The following is a 17,434-nucleotide window of genomic DNA, read 5'->3' on the forward strand; positions in this document are numbered from 1 at the left end:
GGTGGATTTGAGCTCACGTGATAAGTGGAACGGGCTGTGATTTGTACGGGTGGTGAAGAGGGTCAGAATTAGTGGCTGGGACGATAACAGGTCACGTGACTGAATTGAGACGTGTCCCAAGCAGAATAGGTCACGTGGTTTTTGTTATTGATTAGTACGAGTGGAAAAGAGGGTCAGAAATAGGGTATGCTTAGGGTAATCGCGTCTCTTTAGATTACAGGTTATCGGACTTTCTGGAGTGGTGGACTAATATTGTAAAAAAGAACCGAAATAAACGTAGAATTAAGGCGGAAAATAACGCATGCTGGGAATTGTAGTCTCCACCTGGTCACGTGATGTGTACGCTGTACGGAGAGAGAGGAGGGTCATCGTACAGCCGCAAGGAGCATCAGCGCGGGAAACCGCATGAAGTGTAATTATCATAGAGATTGTGATCGCTCTATGGATAAGTGTAATAACAGCTGTGACGTCAGAGGAGCACTGATATAGCCGTCACTGCGGGACTGTGAGTTACTTCTGACTTGTCTTGTATATTATACACTACACTGCTTATAGTGGGGATGTTGGTGGTTGTAGCCAAACTACTACTCCCAGCATGACATTGGGCTGTCAGGGCATGCTGGGAGTTGTAGTGTTCTGTCTGTCACCATTCACTTGTACTTCTCACTGCTGAGACTTTGCTACAGTTGTGTCTACAAGGTTCCCCTCTAATTATATAACAATTAAAGGGGAAGGAAAACCAAAAACTGCTTTCCTGCAGAAACAGCGCCACCTTTCTTCTCAGTCTGGGTGCGGTATCACAGTCTAATTGCAGTCAAGTGAATAGAGCTGAGTTGTAATACCTCACACAACCTGATGACGGATGTGGCACTGGTTTTTATTTTGAAGGAAGAAACTATAATACAACACACGAGTAGAAGGAGAAAGGCAGGCACTACGACACTCAACACACTCCAACAGTCCAGCGTTCCATATAGCACAAAGCCGCTCAGGTGGTGCTCGTTGTGAAAGACCAGAGTCCATGTATATCTGAAGACAAGAAGAGATACCACGGCAACTCACCAGGGTAGAGCGAAAATCAGATGCTTTATTTCAGGGACAGAGCGATATACAAACAAGCGGTGCGTTCCACAGATAAGAGCAACGACGTTTCGTGCTTGCGCGCTTCAACTGGCTCACATAATCTACGTCATACAGCAGGCGCAGCTTTATGCGTGTGCTTAAGCCGTTGCTATAGTTACCATATTAACTCCATATGTAACGATACAAAAAGACCGCAGGAACACACTAACAAAGTGCATACATAAAGGAAACATACAGTTAAAACCATAACATACAACACAACAACGATGAACTTGCAATTATATGAAAACACTCATATCATTTTTATCGTTTAAACCCAGGGCCCCTAAGGCTCCTGTTTTCATGATCCACCAGGATTCTCGTTTCAGCAGCCGCTGATGGCGATCTCCTCCATTCCTGAATGGTTTAACTATTTCCAGACCTAGGAATTTAAGGACATTTTTGTCACCATTATGTTTACTATTTATGTGATCAATTAGGCGTGTACAACCCACTCCTGTCCTTATAGAGTTACAGTGTTCCCTAAATCTAACAAACAATTGTCTGATGGTCTTTCCTATGTAGAAGTGACCACAGGGGCACAAGATGGCATAGACAACAAAATTAGACCTACATGTCACCAGCTGTCTAACTTCCCATCTTGTGCCGCCTACGGTCACCTCGCTGCCCTCCCGCATATGGCTACAAAAAGAACAATACCCACATCTATGGTTACCTCTAGGACCACGATCTTCTAACCAGTTAACCATTCTCGTATTGGTAACACTATTTATTTTAGGTGTGTTGAGTGAGTCTCTGATAGTTCGTGTGCGTCTATATGAAAAAATAGGCTGTCTAGTGGCGATATCCCTGACCTCTTCGTCACCTTCTATCAGATGCCAGTGTTTCCTGATAGCATTTTGGATTACCTGATTCATCTCTGTGTATCTAAAGGAGAAAACAAATCTCATATCTCCTCTTTTTTTCTTTCTATATTTAACTACCTGTTCTCTGGGCTGACTCCAAGCTCTTTGTTTTGCTTCACTTATAATTTGGTGGGGGTAACCTCTTTCTTCTAACCTAATGGACAGTTCCTGGGCCTGTGCCTGGAAACCTTCATCAGTACTATTAAGGCATCGAAGCCGCAGGAACTGCCCATAAGGAATAGCCCTCTTAACATGGAAGGGGTGAAAACTGTCAAAGTGCAATAAAGCATTGGAGGCAGTAGGTTTTCGAAAACCTGAAGTGGTAAGTTGGCCATCCAATACTTCAACTCTCACATCTAGGAAATCTAGAGTGTCACCTCCATATACTGATGTGAACGCCATATTCATTTTTGCATCTTTATTCAAGTAATCCACAAAGCTAGAGAACTGTTCCTTAGACCCTGACCAAATGATAAATATGTCGTCCATGAAGCGTTTATATGTGACGACATATTTAATAAATTCATTGGTCAGTGAGAAGATATACCTCTTCTCAAATACGGCCAAAAAGATATTGGCCAAGGAACATGCAACTGGGGTCCCCATGGCAACGCCTGACGATTGCTTAAACCAACCTTCCTGAAATTTAAAGGCGTTGTGAGAAAGGATAAAATCCAAAGCCTCACCTACAAAATCGACATATGGAGCAGGTTTTCCAATGCCGGCGAGGACCTCGCAGACAGCCTGCACACCCGCATCCTGAGGGATGCGGGTGTACAGGCTCTCGACGTCCACGGAGACAAGGCTATAACCCTCTTGCCAAGTAATGTCCTGTAAAGTCTGCAAAACATCGCCTGTGTCTTTCAGGTAAGCGGGAATATCCTGCAACATGGGGCGCAATAACCAGTCAACATATTTGGACAATCCTTCAGTCGCCGAGCCGATCCCCGCCACAATGGGGCGACCAGGGGGTCGACTCGGTGACTTGTGGATTTTGGGCAAGAAATACCAAGATGGCTTACGAGGATGGGTATAGAACAATCTCTCAGCACATTTTTTAGAGATGACCCCTGATTCCACCGATTTCCTAAGAAAGGACTGAAGCTGGTTTGAATATTTCACGGTGGGATCTTCTTTCAGTGGTAGATAAACTAATCTATCACCTAACAGGCGCATCGCCTCCTCTTGGTAATACGAGCGGCTTAAGACCACGGTGTTACCACCTTTATCCGCCTTTCTCACAATCAACTCGGGGTGAGAGGAGAGCCAGGACAGGGCTCGCCTCTCACCTACCGAGAGATTATCAGTACATGGCGGGTAAAGCAGCGCTTTAACATCATTTCGGACCAAAGTGGCAAAAAGGTCCAACGAGCCACCTGGTGTAATAGGGGGACAAAATTTTGACTTATTCCCTCCCGTGAAATCACCCACCTCCAAAACAGAGTCGGGGTTAGCAATAGACTCGTCTGTGAGCTCCATGAGCAACTGGGCCCCTCTGGCAACATCATCAGTGATGTCCATAGTGACACTAAAACCAAGGGGTCCAATTGTCGCAGGAATCTCACCTAACTGTCTATTAACATAAAAGTTAGATTTTTTAGAGAAGAACTTACAGAGATTAATTTTCCTAATTCCCTTAAACAAGTCAATTTCAAACTGGTTCACATTAAAGTTTTCCGCCACACAGAAATTCAGCCCTTTAGCTAAAACAGATAAACAATCTGCAGACAGAACAGTGTTAGTCAGGTTAATCACATTAGAATGACAGTTCGTACCCGTAATATTTAATGAGTCCAAGTGACTTGTTTCCGTTTCTGGCCTTGATGCCAGCGTGGGGGTCTTTTTCCTGCGACTCCTTCTGGTGTGTTTCCTAAAGGGACCGGTTGTCCCGATTTAGGACGTGCACCTTGTTGCAGATGACTCCCTGATGACTCATCCGGGACACTTGAATCAGAATCGGTAGTCCAATAGTCGCCACTGCGTTTTTTGGGTTTTACATTTTTCCGCTTTTGCTTTTTGCTGTTCCAATCAAAGACCCTTCCCACATCAAAGTCAATTTTATCACGTAGAAATTTATCCATTTTCTTTTCTTTTACTTCCATTTGTGTGGCGATAGTTTTCTTCTCCAGCTTAATTAGGAAGGTAGCAGCCTGTTCCTCTGAATGTCTGGTACGTAGTTCTAATTTTGCTTTACATAGCTCAGTAAGGAGGGAGGAGGGTCATCGTACAGCCGCAAGGAGCATCAGCGCGGGAAACCGCATGAAGTGTAATTATCATAGAGATTGTGATCGCTCTATGGATAAGTGTAATAACAGCTGTGACGTCAGAGGAGCACTCATATAGCTGTCACTGCGGGACTGTGAGTTACTTCTGACTTGTCTTGTATATTATACACTACACTGCTTATAGTGGGGATGTGGGTGGTTGTAGCCAAACTACTACTCCCAGCATGACATTGGGTTGTCAGGGCATGCTGGGAGTTGTAGTGTTCTGTCTGTCACCATTCACTTGTACCTCTCACTGCTGAGACTTTGCTACAGTTGTATCTACAAGGTTCCCCTCTAATTATATAACAATTAAAGGGGAAGGAAAACCAAAAACTGCTTTCCTGCAGAAACAGCGCCACCTTTCTTCTCAGTCTGGGTGCGGTATCACAGTCTAATTGCAGTCAAGTGAATAGAGCTGAGTTGTAATACCTCACACAACCTGATGACGGATGTGGCACTGGTTTTTATTTTGAAGGAAGAAACTATAATACACTGCACTGTAATTAACATCCAGAGCCCGGGGCGCTGTTACGTCCTGACTATGACATTGTTCCCACCCAGTCTCCAGTGTTACACAGCCAGGCTCCTGCTGCAATGGCTGAGATTGGAGGAAAAAAACCTTGAAATTGATAGATTTTTTATTTTTTTTGTTTGCTTCAGAATGTAAACAGATCTGGTTATATCACTGATAGCGAGCGGGTAGGAATGAGTCACTTGAATCAGATTGGACTTGTGATCACAGATATGACTGGCTATAAACTGCCTGTGCTTGTTTCTTTTACAGGGATGATTTGACCCCACTGGCTTTCCGTAGAGCTCAGCCATGACCACCTCCGGCCCCGGCACCTTCCGTCCTCTCCCGTTATGATCTTGCAGAGAAGTCTTCTTATATTCAGCCGTAGCCTGACACATCTCGCCGTCCGCTCCTGTTCCCAGAGCTATGCCAGTATGTCTCTGAGGATCCCAGTACAGAAGGTCCTGTGTGTGGCCGAGAAGAATGACGCCGCCAAGGGGATCGCAGATATCATGTCTAACGGGAGGATGAGGAGGGTGAGAGCCTGCCTGGCCCTATAGCGTACATCTATAGCTTATATATCTACATCTATAGCTTATATACCTTCATCTATAGCTTATATACCTTCATCTATAGCTTATATACCTACATCTATAGCTTATTTACCTACATCTATAGCATATATCTACATCTATAGCATCTATATCTACATCTATAGCTTATATACCTACATCTATAGCATTTATATCTACATCTATAGCTTATATACCTACATCTATAGCTTATATACCTACATCTATAGCTTATATACCTACATCTATAGCATTTATACCTACATCTATAGCTTATATATCTACATCTATAGCTTATATATCTTCATCTATAGCTTATATATCTTCATCTATAGCTTATATACCTTCATCTATAGCTTATATACCTACATCTATAGCTTATATATCTACATCTATAGCTTATATACCTACATCTATAGCTTATATACCTACATCTATAGCTTATATATCTACATCTATAGCTTATATATCTTCATCTATAGCTTATATATCTACATCTATAGCATTTATATCTACATCTATAGCTTATATACCTTCATCTATAGCTTATATACCTTCATCTATAGCTTATATATCTTCATCTATAGCTTATATATCTACATCTATAGCTTATTTACCTACATCTATAGCTTATATATCTACATCTATAGCTTATATACCTTCATCTATAGCTTATATATCTACATCTATAGCTTATATATCTACATCTATAGCATTTATATCTACATCTATAGCTTATATACCTTCATCTATAGATTATATACCTACATCTATAGCTTATATATCTACATCTATAGCTTATATACCTTCATCTATAGCTTATATACCTTCATCTATAGCTTATATATCTTCATCTATAGCTTATATACTTACATCTATAGCTTATATATCTTCATCTATAGCTTATATATCTTCATCTATAGCTTGTATATCTTCATCTATAGCTTATATATCTTCATCTATAGCTTATATATCTTCATCTATAGCTTATATATCTACATCTATAGCTTATTTACCTACATCTATAGCTTATATACCTACATCTTTAGCTTATATATCTACATCTATAGCGTATATCTACATATACAGTGTATATAGCTGCATCTATAGCATCTATATTTACAGCCTATATCTTAAATCTACACATGGAAAAGCTGGGTGACCACCAACATGGCCTACAGTCATATCACCCAGCTTTCCTTATTGTCACATCTGATAGATCCTTTCTCTATTTGGCCACCTAGACGGATTTGCTTGGAGATGCAGACATCAAGGACGGTGCTGTAATGGCGCCTGCAGTGGCTGTCACTCAGCTTTCCCAGAAGTAGATATGATTTGTGTATTTTAAGTCCATCTTGATTTTTTTTATTATTCTGTATTTATAGAGAGAAGGATTTTCCAAGTTTAATAAGATCTACGAGTATGAGTATCATCTGTTTGGAAGGGTAAGTGATGCGAATGTGATAGAGGGGAATAGAGTAGGGATGTTCCCATTCATTGACAGCCAGCAGAGATTGGGATGAGTAATGTATTTACCATACTAATGGTTAAAGGGTACCTGTTGTAATAAAAAGGACTTCTGTAATGTCGCAGGGACATGTCAGAATCTTAGCTTGGTGAGGGTCCTGCTAAGACCACAGCTGATCAGGAAAATGAACGCTCCGCAGCCAATCATCTCCATCCAGGTGGCCCCATAGACTTATAATGGAGCTGCCTGGATGGAGATCACTATGAGTTTGGGAGTCATGGGCTTCTCCCAGCTCTTTCTCCTGAACGCCAGGGTCACCCATCAAAACCTTTGACATGTGCCTGTAATGGGTGAAAACTTTTAAAAAAATTTATTATGACAGCCACACCATAACCATTCGTAAATACGCTGCTAATCCAGATCTCCATTTTGTGGGACACATTCTAGTTATTTGGGTTTTGTTGTTGGGTTGTGGTATATAAGTCTATATGTGATTATAATGAATGTTTCTGTTTTGCTCCCGCAGGACGTCTCCGTTGTGATGACGTCAGTGTCGGGACATCTGTTAGCGCTGGATTTCCAGGGTCACCTGAAGTCCTGGTTAGTATATCTCTGCATGTTTCCATTAGATAACAATGTCTGCAGTGTGGCCCCCAGGGCAGTATCCGCTGGGATTATGGGGTCCCACTGCCATGATGTAACACGGTAACATCCACACAATGCCATGACAACAGAACATTGCCTGTGACACTGCCTCCACCATCTGTTCTGCAGGTAAGTGATGCACACGCAACCACACTCCACATGATAGAAGACGTGGCCCATCAGATCAGGTGCCTTACTCCATGATCCAGTTCTGAGGCCCATTGTAGACCCTTTCGGTGATGGACAGGGATCAGCATGGGGACTCTGACCTGTCTGTGGACCAATGCACGTCCTGTGTCATAGTCAGCAGGAACTTTTTCATCAGTTTACTTAGCAGCTGCTCTTCTGTGGGATGAGACTAGGTAGTCTGGCCTTCACCCCCCCACTCACATCATTGAGCTTTGTGATAATCCATGTTATTCCCTCCCCCTCTAAATGGTTTTAGTCATCAGGCTGATGGGTATATAGCAGTATACAGCACACTCGCTTTGGTTTCTATAAGTAACTCATCACCATGTTGTATTGCAGGCACAGCTGTAACCCCGTGTCCCTCTTTGATGCAGAAGTTCAGAAGTTTTGTCCTGATGATTTTCTGAACATTAAGGTAAATCCTGTGTTGTGTCACAGCTGCACCCCATCAGATATTAGACGTGAGCGTGCTCTCAGTGCGGAGGAGGCATGTCCCCAAGTGATAACACAATTCCCTGATTAGAGATGACGCAACTGGAGAATGCTGGAATCTGAATGCTCGGCATTTGATTACTGATGGCTGAAGAAGTTGGATGCAGCCCTAGGGAGTGCAGGAAAACATGGATACAGCAATAGGCCATATCCTGGATTCCATAGGGCTGCATCCAACTTCTTCAGCCACCGGTAATCAAATGCCGAACAATCGGACATGCTCGAGTTCTACTCATCTCTATCCCTGATATCAGGAATGCAGAAGATCCTCCTCTAATGTGTAATGTGCAGGAACCACACTTGTGACCATTCCCATAGAGAAACATTGGTCAGCGTATGTCACTGCTTCTATGATTGCAGAAAACCCTGGAGCGGGAGGTGCGGCAGTGCCAGGCGCTCATCATATGGACGGATTGTGATCGAGAAGGGGAGAACATTGGCTTTGAGGTTATCGATGTCTGTAAAGCAGGTATTGTGTGTCTATATACTGTCCTTACTATGCTCTGTGAGGATCGGCTGCAGCATTAACCCCATTGTGACTTTATCCTGCTGTCTGGCAGTGAAGCCTAATCTGCAGGTGTTTAGAGCCCGCTTCTCTGAAATCACCCCCCGATCCATTCGAGCGGCCTGCGAGAACCTCGCCCAACCCGACCAGAATGTCAGTGACGCTGTGGATGTGCGCTCGGAGCTGGACCTGCGAATAGGTGCGTGCTGAGCTATAGAGATCACCACCTCAGCATAGTGACCTGTGGTGGTAGAATTCTATTAAGTAACTGTTTCTCTCTCCTAGGGGCCGCCTTCACACGCTTCCAGACTCTCCGCCTCCAGAAGATCTTTCCCTCCGTCTTATCCAGTCAGCTCATCAGCTATGGCAGCTGTCAGTTCCCCACGTTGGGGTTTGTAGTAGAGAGATTCAAAGCCATCCAGGCCTTTGTGCCTGAGACCTTCTATAAAATCAAAGGTAGGTGGTGATAGTGACTGTGTGCATCTGCAGCCATGTTTCTTAGTGCTGTGTATTGTCATGCATCCATGTTGTGACTTGTTGCGTCGTATAAACCAGGGGTAGGGTATAAACCAGGGGTAGGGAACCTTGGCTCTCCAGCGGTTGCAAAACTACAACTCTTATTATGTTCATGCATGATGGGAGTTGTAGTTTTGCAACAGCTGGAAAGCCAAGGTTCCCTACCCCTGGTTTATACCTTATTTTATTACTATACACTTACATGATGTTTGCGTTTAGTGACTCATGACCATGAAGATGGAACCGTGGAGTTCAACTGGAAGAGGAACCGTCTCTTTAACCACACGGCCTGCCTGGTGCTCTACCAGATCTGTATGGAGGTATGGTGTACTTGGATGTACTGGATGCTGATCCAGAGCCTGTATGTGGTAGACAGGGCACACACTATCCATTTCATTGTCTCATTGGCAAATCCTGCAGCCCTTTATTCTGGGCATGGGCGGAAATCATCTATCATGGACCTGCAGTGGTGCCAACCTGCGGCTTTCTGCCTGTTGCAAAATTGCAATTTTCATTGGGCATTAAAGGAGTTGTAGTTTTGGGATAGCTGGAGAGCCACGGATTGGAGGCTGCTGGTCTAGTCAGGTCTGTGTTATGATGGATTGCATATCTGCAACTACTAGAGAGTCACATTGCATTAGATCAGGGGTGTCAAACTCAGGCCCTCCAACTGTTGCAAAACTACAATTCCCATCATGAATGGACAGCCAAAGCTTTAGCTTTGGCTGTCCAGGCATGCTGGGAGTTGTAGTTTTATAACAGCTAAAGGGCCTGAGTTTGAGACGAGTGCATTAGATGGAAACTACAAGGTCCAATACGGCTTCATGTAAAGCTTTGCTTTGTCTTCTAGGATCCCACAGCTACAGTTATCCAGGTCGGGAGTAAACCTAAAAGCAAGTGGAGGCCTGTAGCTCTGGACACTGTGGTACGTGATTGTACAGCTCTGATGTTTTCAAGATAAAAAAAATATAGAGGGGGGAGCTAGGTCTCTGTCACCTTTAATATATTTTTATATATATGTGTGTGTATGTGTGTATATCTATATATATATATATATATATATATATATATATATATATATATATATCAATCAAAAGTTATGCTACCATAGTCCAGACCTTATCTTCAGCAATATGAAGTACCCTACATTGCAGTTACTGCTCACCTGGTGCCATTGCACCTTAAGTGACGCCTGACATAAGGATGACTCCTGACATCTACGCTTTGTGTTCACATCTCGCTTTCCTCTTACTTCCGTGCAGGAGATGGAAAAACTGGTTTCTCGAAAACTAAGAATCGGAGCCAAAGAAACAATGAAGATTGCAGAGAAACTGTACACCCAAGGGTAATGGCGAGAATAGATAGCGGTAGTCTCTTATTTCCTATCTATCTATCTATCTATCTATCTATCTATCTATCTATCTATCTTCCTTCTATTTATCTATATCTATCTTGACAGATAATCGTCCTATATAGTAGGGCCTTTAGATTTTCCTTTTTGCTTTTCCTGTCCAAATTGCCTCTTCATGCTTCTGTACTGCAGTGCAGACATTGTATTGCGGTCCTGTAGCGGACCATATGGTAACCTTTAGGAGAAATGCTTGATGCCTTCTCTATCTGGTCTATAAGTCTATAGACTTACAATGGAGACTGTTACCTGCAGTGAGTCAGGGAGTGAAGTGCTTAGCCAAGTGCTTCTCCTAGGTCTATCTAGTGATTGTTGTAGATGATGTAGAAGTAGTCTGCTGTATAACACCTAGTAATCCCTGAGATTATCTAGGCTAAATGTGATCACATGACAAGTCAAAAGAAACAAACAAAATGAGTGTTGTTGTCTCATAGTTTTATCAGCTACCCCCGCACAGAAACCAATATTTTCCCAAAGGATCTGAACCTGACCACACTGGTTGAGCAGCAGACACACGATCCCCAGTGGGGGGGATTTGCTCAGCGGATCCTGGAGAGAGGTGGGCCGACTCCGAGAAATGGAAACAAGACGGATCAGGCCCATCCCCCCATTCACCCCACTAAGTATACCAACAGTCTGCAGGTGAGCATGTAGTGGGGCAGACATTGCATCGGTCATGATACCCCCCCCCCCCCCCCCCCCCCCCCCCCCCCCCCCCCCCCCCCCCCTATCATCTATCTACAAGAATATAACTCTAATTCTGGATCGCGCAGGGCAATGAGCAGCGCCTCTATGAGTTCATTGTGCGCCATTTCCTGGCCTGCTGCTCCCAGGATGCTCAGGGTCAGGAGACCACTGTGGAGATTGACATTGCTGCTGAGAGGTTTTTCGCTCACGGACTGATGATCATCGCCCGGAACTATCTGGATGTTTATCCGTATGATAAGTGGAACACTAAGGTAAGGAAGGGGTTATCTGTAATGTTATCCCACCTCCCCCATTTTCTTTTCCAGCACACTCTCAGTACTTTTGCTCTTCTATTAGTTGATCCCAGTCTATGAGATGGGCGCCAGGTTTCAGCCCACAACGGTGGAGATGGTGGACGGAGAGACCAGCCCGCCGCAGCTGCTAACAGAAGCAGATCTCATCTCCCTGATGGAAAAACACGGCATAGGTAGGTTATTGTAGATCAATACGAATTCTGTATCTGCAATAGATAGATGACACTAACAGGCTCATCGCCTCATAACAGGGACGGATGCCACTCACGCTGAGCACATTGAGACCATCAAATCCCGCATGTATGTAGGTCTCACCCCGGAGCAGAGGTTCCTTCCCGGAGAGCTGGGGATGGGGCTGGTGGAAGGTAAGGAACAGCTTGGAGAGCTCAGTGACTTACTCTTCATTTTATACTAAGATTAGTGGTATATGAGTAATAACAACAAGATCTTCTCCTACCAGTTCTACCTCCTTCCTACTGATTTAAAGTGGTATTCCGCTCAGGTAAAATACATGTTGACTCATCCCCCCTCCTGGAGACTAACAATTTCTTCCATACTTGTCATTACCTTTTTAGTCTCCTTCCCCCAGTTCTCAGTTGCTGCTTTCTGCTGAAGACGTAGAAATCTGTGTGTGAGCTGTTCTCTCCATCTCCCCTTCTTACCCTCCCCCTTCATGTAAACAAGTCCCCGGACAGCTTTCTCTGCACTTGGTGATGCCGGGAAGGTTAATCTGAGGTCACGTTGTTGGTGACCTCACTGTGATTAACCCATCTGGTATCACAGTGCAGAGACAGCCGGCCAGGCAGCTGTTTACATCAGCATTCTCAGAAGGGAGGGGGGAGGAGGGGGAGAGAGCAGCTCGCACACAGTTTTCTGCATCTTGTCAGTGGCTCAGAACTGGGGAAAGGCAACTGAAAAGGTGTTGGCTTTAATGTAATGAACTGTTAGTTCCCAGAAGGAGGGATAAGTCAGCATGTATTTTACCTGGACGGAATACCCCTTTAAGCCCCTCCTTGACACCTGACTCCTATTACTGGTCATAGACCCTCCTAGATGTATCCCACCAGTTCAAGCCACTTCATTTCCTAATCTAGCGCTGCCTCCCTCCCTCCCTTACTGACTGTTTTCCTATGTTCTTCATCTGTTGTCTTTTCTGTGGATCAATGTGAGTCAGAGAACCTTATACCACCACCATGATCCTGCCGAGCCGTAGTGCTGCATTTGAGTCACCCCCTGTTGCTTTCTACAGGCTATGATTCCATGGGCTTTGAGATGTCCAAGCCAGACCTTCGCGCTGAATTGGAGGCCGACCTCAAGCTGATCTGTGAAGGCCGGAAGGACAAGTTCACCGTCTTGAGACAACAGGTCGAGAAATACAAGCGGGTCTTCATAGAAGCGGCAGCCAAAGCCACCAAGTGAGTGATCCTCAGATGGCCTTTCTATTGGCAGCAGAGAGGAGTGCCTAGGTCACTTATATGGGATGTGTTCCCTCCTCCAGGCTGGATGAGGCGCTGTCTCAGTATTTCGGGGAGGCCGCGCAGCATGTGGAACCTCAAGAGATCTACGCAGAAACACCACTACCTGTGCGGAAATGTCCTCACTGCAACCGGGATATGGTCCTGAAGACCAAGAGGGATGGAGGGTAGGAGAGGCAAATATATTGTTCCCGTTCTTGTATCAAAAACTACAAATCCCATCATGACATCATCCAGGCATGATGGGAGTTTTAGTTTTGCAACAGCTGGAGAGCCAAGGTTGCCTACCCCTGTGCTAGGCTGTGAGAGGGGAGGCGGAGCTTGAATGAGAAGACATCTGATTGGCTCAGAGTGTGATGCATCTGACCAAGAGGAGCCTCCCACCTAGCTGGCATGGAGAGAGACACCGGATGGACCCAGAATTTCTGTCTGTATTGCATCCTATACACATATCTGCAGCTGCATAAGGAGAATTTCTTCTGTCTGATATGTAACGCGTCTCATCTCATCATCTATTTAGGTTCTACCTTTCATGCTTGGGATATCCAAGTTGCAAAACGTCAGTCTGGTTCCCCAGCTCGGTCCTGGAGGTGTCGCGGGATGACAGCGTGTGTGACGTCTGCAGACCTCACCCTGTGCACAAGTGAGTGGACACTTTATATACATTATACACCTGTATACCACAGGTCCAGGATGGATTTTTGAATCCAAGGCGATGTCAATTCATTGAGTGGAGGGCGAATAGAAAGCGGAGGCGCGTGAGCCCTGCCATGGAGACACAGGGGTGGACGGGATTCAGTGGTGGAGAATTCCGCCTATATTACTCAGGGTGAACATACCATAACGTTGAAGAGAACATGTCGGCTCTATATCATGTTCAAAGTTCAAGTGTCAAGAAGGCGTGGCCTAATCACAGCATGTCTGCCTCCTCCTTTTCCGGCTTGACTGTTTGATATATAGGACTTAGTGTTGGAAGTCAAACCCAGTACATCAGGCATGCAGCACAGGAAGTACATGCTGTTTGGCCACGCCTCCTTGACCTTTAAATATGATAAAGAGGTGGCAGATTCCCATAGCTGGGGTTTGTTGTCATCAGGAGCTTAGATTTGGCAACATATTTACCCTTCTCCTCTTTCCCATAGGTTGAAGTTTAAGTTTAAGCGAGGCAGCGTCCCCCCCTTGATGCCTCTGGAGTTTGTGGGGTGCATTGGTGGCTGTGATGAAACCCTTCGAGAAGTCCTAGACCTGAAATACCTGCAGGGAGGCAACAGAGCGGCCCCTCAGTCCGGCCCAAGGGAGAGAAACCATCTGCAGGCGAACCAGTCAAGTAACCGTATGGGCAATTCAAGAGACGGGCCGACCCGCCAGCCGCCTGCCAAGAAGGAGAGGAATCCCAAACTTGTGACTCCTGCCATCCCGGCATCCAGAGCCCCCAGCACTGAGAACAACGAGGTGGTCTGCAACTGCGGAGTCAGCGCTGTGCAACTGACGGTGCGAAAGGAGGGGCCCAACCAGGGGCGGCCGTTCTATAAGTGCAATGGAGGGAACTGCAACTTCTTCTTGTGGGCGGATCAGGAGGATGGATCTGGAGGGAGCGGCCCACCCTTGCAGATCTCCGGAGGGAGACCCTCAAATTCGTTCACTAGTGCGCGGGAATCTAGAGGTGGAAGCGGCAACATGGGCCCCGAGGGTCAGGCCACCTGTATGTGCAACCAGCCGGCAGTCACTCGGACGGTGCAGAAGGAGGGGGCCAACAAGGGCCGACAGTTTCACACCTGTTCCAAACCCCGAGAGCAGCAGTGCGGGTTCTTCCAGTGGGCGGATGAGAACGCTCCCCCAGGTAAGGAAAAGGAGGGGGCAGATGGTTCACCCCACAGGAGCTGAATGGGGAAATATATATAGTTTTTAGCCAGATAGTCTTCTTTAAATAATAATTTTCTTTCATATCAGCTGGTCTCAGAAAGTGTCAGAGACTTCTATTAAAAAATCTTCCAGTACTTATCAGCTGCTGTATGTTCTCCGGAAAATGGTATTTAAAAAAAAAAAAAAGTCTGGACAGCAGGAGAGGTTTTCAAATGAAGATTTTCTACTGCTCTGGACAGTTCCTGACATGGACAGAGGTGGCAGCAGAGAACACTGTGTCAAACTGGAAAGAATACACCACTTCCCGCAGGGCATACAGCAGCTGATAAGTACTGGAAGACTTAATATTGTTTTAATATAAGTAAATTACCAATCTCTGGAACTTTCTGGCACCAGTTGATTTGAAAGAAAACAATTTTTGGTGAATTATCCCTTTAACCCTTCTCTCCATTCCAGGAGGCTCCAGTAACTTCCCCAGCACATTCGGAGGAGGCTCCACAGCGCAACGAGGTTCCGGCACAAAGAGCAAGCGGTCTGACTATAACTCCGCAGACCGAGGGCCGACAGCAAAAAAGCAGCGGACTTGTGGTATATGTCACCAGCCCGGACACAACAGGACGAGCTGTCCGCAGAACAGATGAGGACTGGCCTGTGTTTGTTTTATATGTCCTCCATGAACAGTATGGACGGCCCCCTCTGTCCTGTGTACTTCTCTGGTATATAGAGGTTATACGTTTCATCGGTTACAGGACTTTACTCTTTTAAGGTTTTCTGCTTTACAGCTCCATATATGTTTGCCATAGACTTTATCAGGTTTCCTGCTGATGTGCAATAAGGGTGTATATAGGGTAAAGTGGCCGCCCTGACATCACACATGTGACTTAAAGTATTAAAAAAGAAAGTTTATGCAGTCGGGGATGCTCCAACTTTATTTTTATAATTGCTTTATGTGTCATGCTCCTCCCCCTTCAGTCTGCACATATGAGGCATATGAGGTGAACCTATTTTGCTTGGAGTGCTCCTTTAAAGGGGTACTTTGCATATTTTGTTTATTTGAAACCAACTTGTCAGAAAGTTATATAGATTTGTAATTTACTTCTATTTAAAAATGTCCAGTGTTCCAGTACTTATCAGCTGCTGTATGTCCTGTAGGAAGTGGTTTATTCTCCCTAGTCTGACACAGTGCTCTCTGCTGCCACCTCTGTCCATGTCAGGAACTGTCCAGAGCAGGAGATGTTTTCTATAGGGATTTGCTGCTGTGGCAGCAGAGAGCACCGTGTGAGACTAGAAAGAATACACCACTTCCTGCAGGACATACAGCAAGTGATAAGTACTGGAAGACTGGAGGTTTTTTTTAAATAGAATTAATTTACCAATCTATATAACTTTCTGACACCAGCTGATTTCAAAGATTCCCCCCCCTGTAAAGTCAATTGGCTGGTGGTAAGTGATAGGATAAGGCCTAGTCCAAGTACAGCCAGATCTTCTTTGATCAGTCAGGGCGATGTCTTATAACTGACCGCAGACTGGTTGCTAGGGATGCACTTACCTAACAACCAGACTGTCTGACAGTACTCTACTTATATAGATTGGCTCAAAACGTACAGCAGAGAAGAGAAGCAGCCACAGTCCTTACCTGTTACTTATCAAATCCCCAGAAGTAGAAATAAAGGGGAGAATTATCAAACATGGTGTGAAGTGAAACTGGCTCAGTCGCCCCTAGCAACCAATCAGATTCCTCCTTTCATTCCTCACAGGCTCTTTGGAAAATGAAAGGTGGAATCTGATTGGTTGCTAGGGGCGACTGAGCCAGTTTCACTTTACACCATGTTTGATAAATCTCCCCTAAAATGTCTCCTGGAGAGGGTTAAGAGATCCACAGTTTAGATGAGCTGAGAGTAGCCACCAAAGAGCGTCTCCCACTCTGGAGGACTCCGCATGTCCTGTATTGCACAGACAGTGATATTAACTGTGTAATACCTTGTTTCCACTGTGGTGGCGCTGCAGGAAAACTGAATACTTGCTGCCAGGAGTCTTCACAGATTACAGCCGATCATTGGGACTTGCATCCTGCTTTAAGTTTAGCACTAGGTAACTTAAAGGGAGAGTTCCCCTAAAGGAAGCAAAGCCATCACAACAGATAACAGACGGTCATATGACTTGAGCCTGACCATCCTGTTATGGCTCTAGGCTTTGACTGTGTGTTGCAGAAGAGCTTAGGGCAATCCCTACTTGATAGAGGGGTCTCTTGATATCTTGTTGATCACAGTGACCCCCGAGTAATGAGCTGTAATCTGTGGCAAAGCTTGGTAGTAAGTGTTTCTCTTCCCTGCAGCGCCACCACAGGGGAATTGAAGCATTACAGGGCGTCTATTCTTACTAGTTGGTTGTCTGTGCAATGCAGGACAGGCCGGGTCCTCCAGGGGGAGAGACGCTCTTTGTAACCACTCCACCAAGAGATGAGGATCCAGAACAGAGTCCAGCATAGTAAACCAACCTTATATGAGGGTAACTGTCATGGAGCCATGTGG

The 17,434-nt window shown here is 45.1% G+C and overlaps 1 protein-coding gene across 3 annotated transcripts; it reads left to right on the plus strand.

Annotated features, from left to right (window-relative positions):
• Window positions 1-124: 124 nt before the first annotated feature.
• TOP3A (DNA topoisomerase III alpha) lies at window positions 125-16,022 on the plus strand. Of its 3 annotated transcripts, none has more exons than XM_069984223.1 (20): window positions 125-505; window positions 5,040-5,305; window positions 6,727-6,786; window positions 7,336-7,409; window positions 7,983-8,058; window positions 8,496-8,604; window positions 8,696-8,839; window positions 8,926-9,096; window positions 9,376-9,476; window positions 10,007-10,081; window positions 10,419-10,501; window positions 10,999-11,206; window positions 11,338-11,523; window positions 11,609-11,738; window positions 11,817-11,930; window positions 12,815-12,980; window positions 13,064-13,207; window positions 13,561-13,683; window positions 14,183-14,880; window positions 15,360-16,022. In XM_069984223.1, the coding sequence occupies exons 2-20, from the start codon at window positions 5,120-5,122 to the stop codon at window positions 15,542-15,544; spliced, it is 3,033 nt and encodes a 1,010-aa protein (XP_069840324.1). In that variant the 5' UTR covers window positions 125-505; window positions 5,040-5,119; the 3' UTR covers window positions 15,545-16,022. The 3 variants fall into 3 exon arrangements, with proteins under 3 accessions (XP_069840324.1, XP_069840327.1, XP_069840325.1); XM_069984226.1 differs by lacking the exon at window positions 125-505 and adding an exon at window positions 4,196-4,254; XM_069984224.1 differs by lacking the exon at window positions 125-505 and adding an exon at window positions 4,206-4,347.
• Window positions 16,023-17,434: the final 1,412 nt, after the last annotated feature.

This window comes from Dendropsophus ebraccatus, chromosome 9 (genome assembly GCF_027789765.1).
Source record: "Dendropsophus ebraccatus isolate aDenEbr1 chromosome 9, aDenEbr1.pat, whole genome shotgun sequence".
Taxonomy (NCBI): Eukaryota; Metazoa; Chordata; class Amphibia; order Anura; family Hylidae; genus Dendropsophus; species Dendropsophus ebraccatus.

Excerpts from the sequence above, each read along its gene's own strand:
- TOP3A (XM_069984223.1), top strand. The coding sequence starts at position 5,120 with ATGATCTTGCAGAGAAGTCTTCTTATATTCAGCCGTAGCCTGACACAT. Across the intron at positions 8,059-8,495 it reads ATGATTTTCTGAACATTAAG|AAAACCCTGGAGCGGGAGGT; the intron begins GTAAATCCTGTG and ends CTATGATTGCAG. Across the intron at positions 10,502-10,998 it reads GAGAAACTGTACACCCAAGG|TTTTATCAGCTACCCCCGCA; the intron begins GTAATGGCGAGA and ends GTTGTCTCATAG.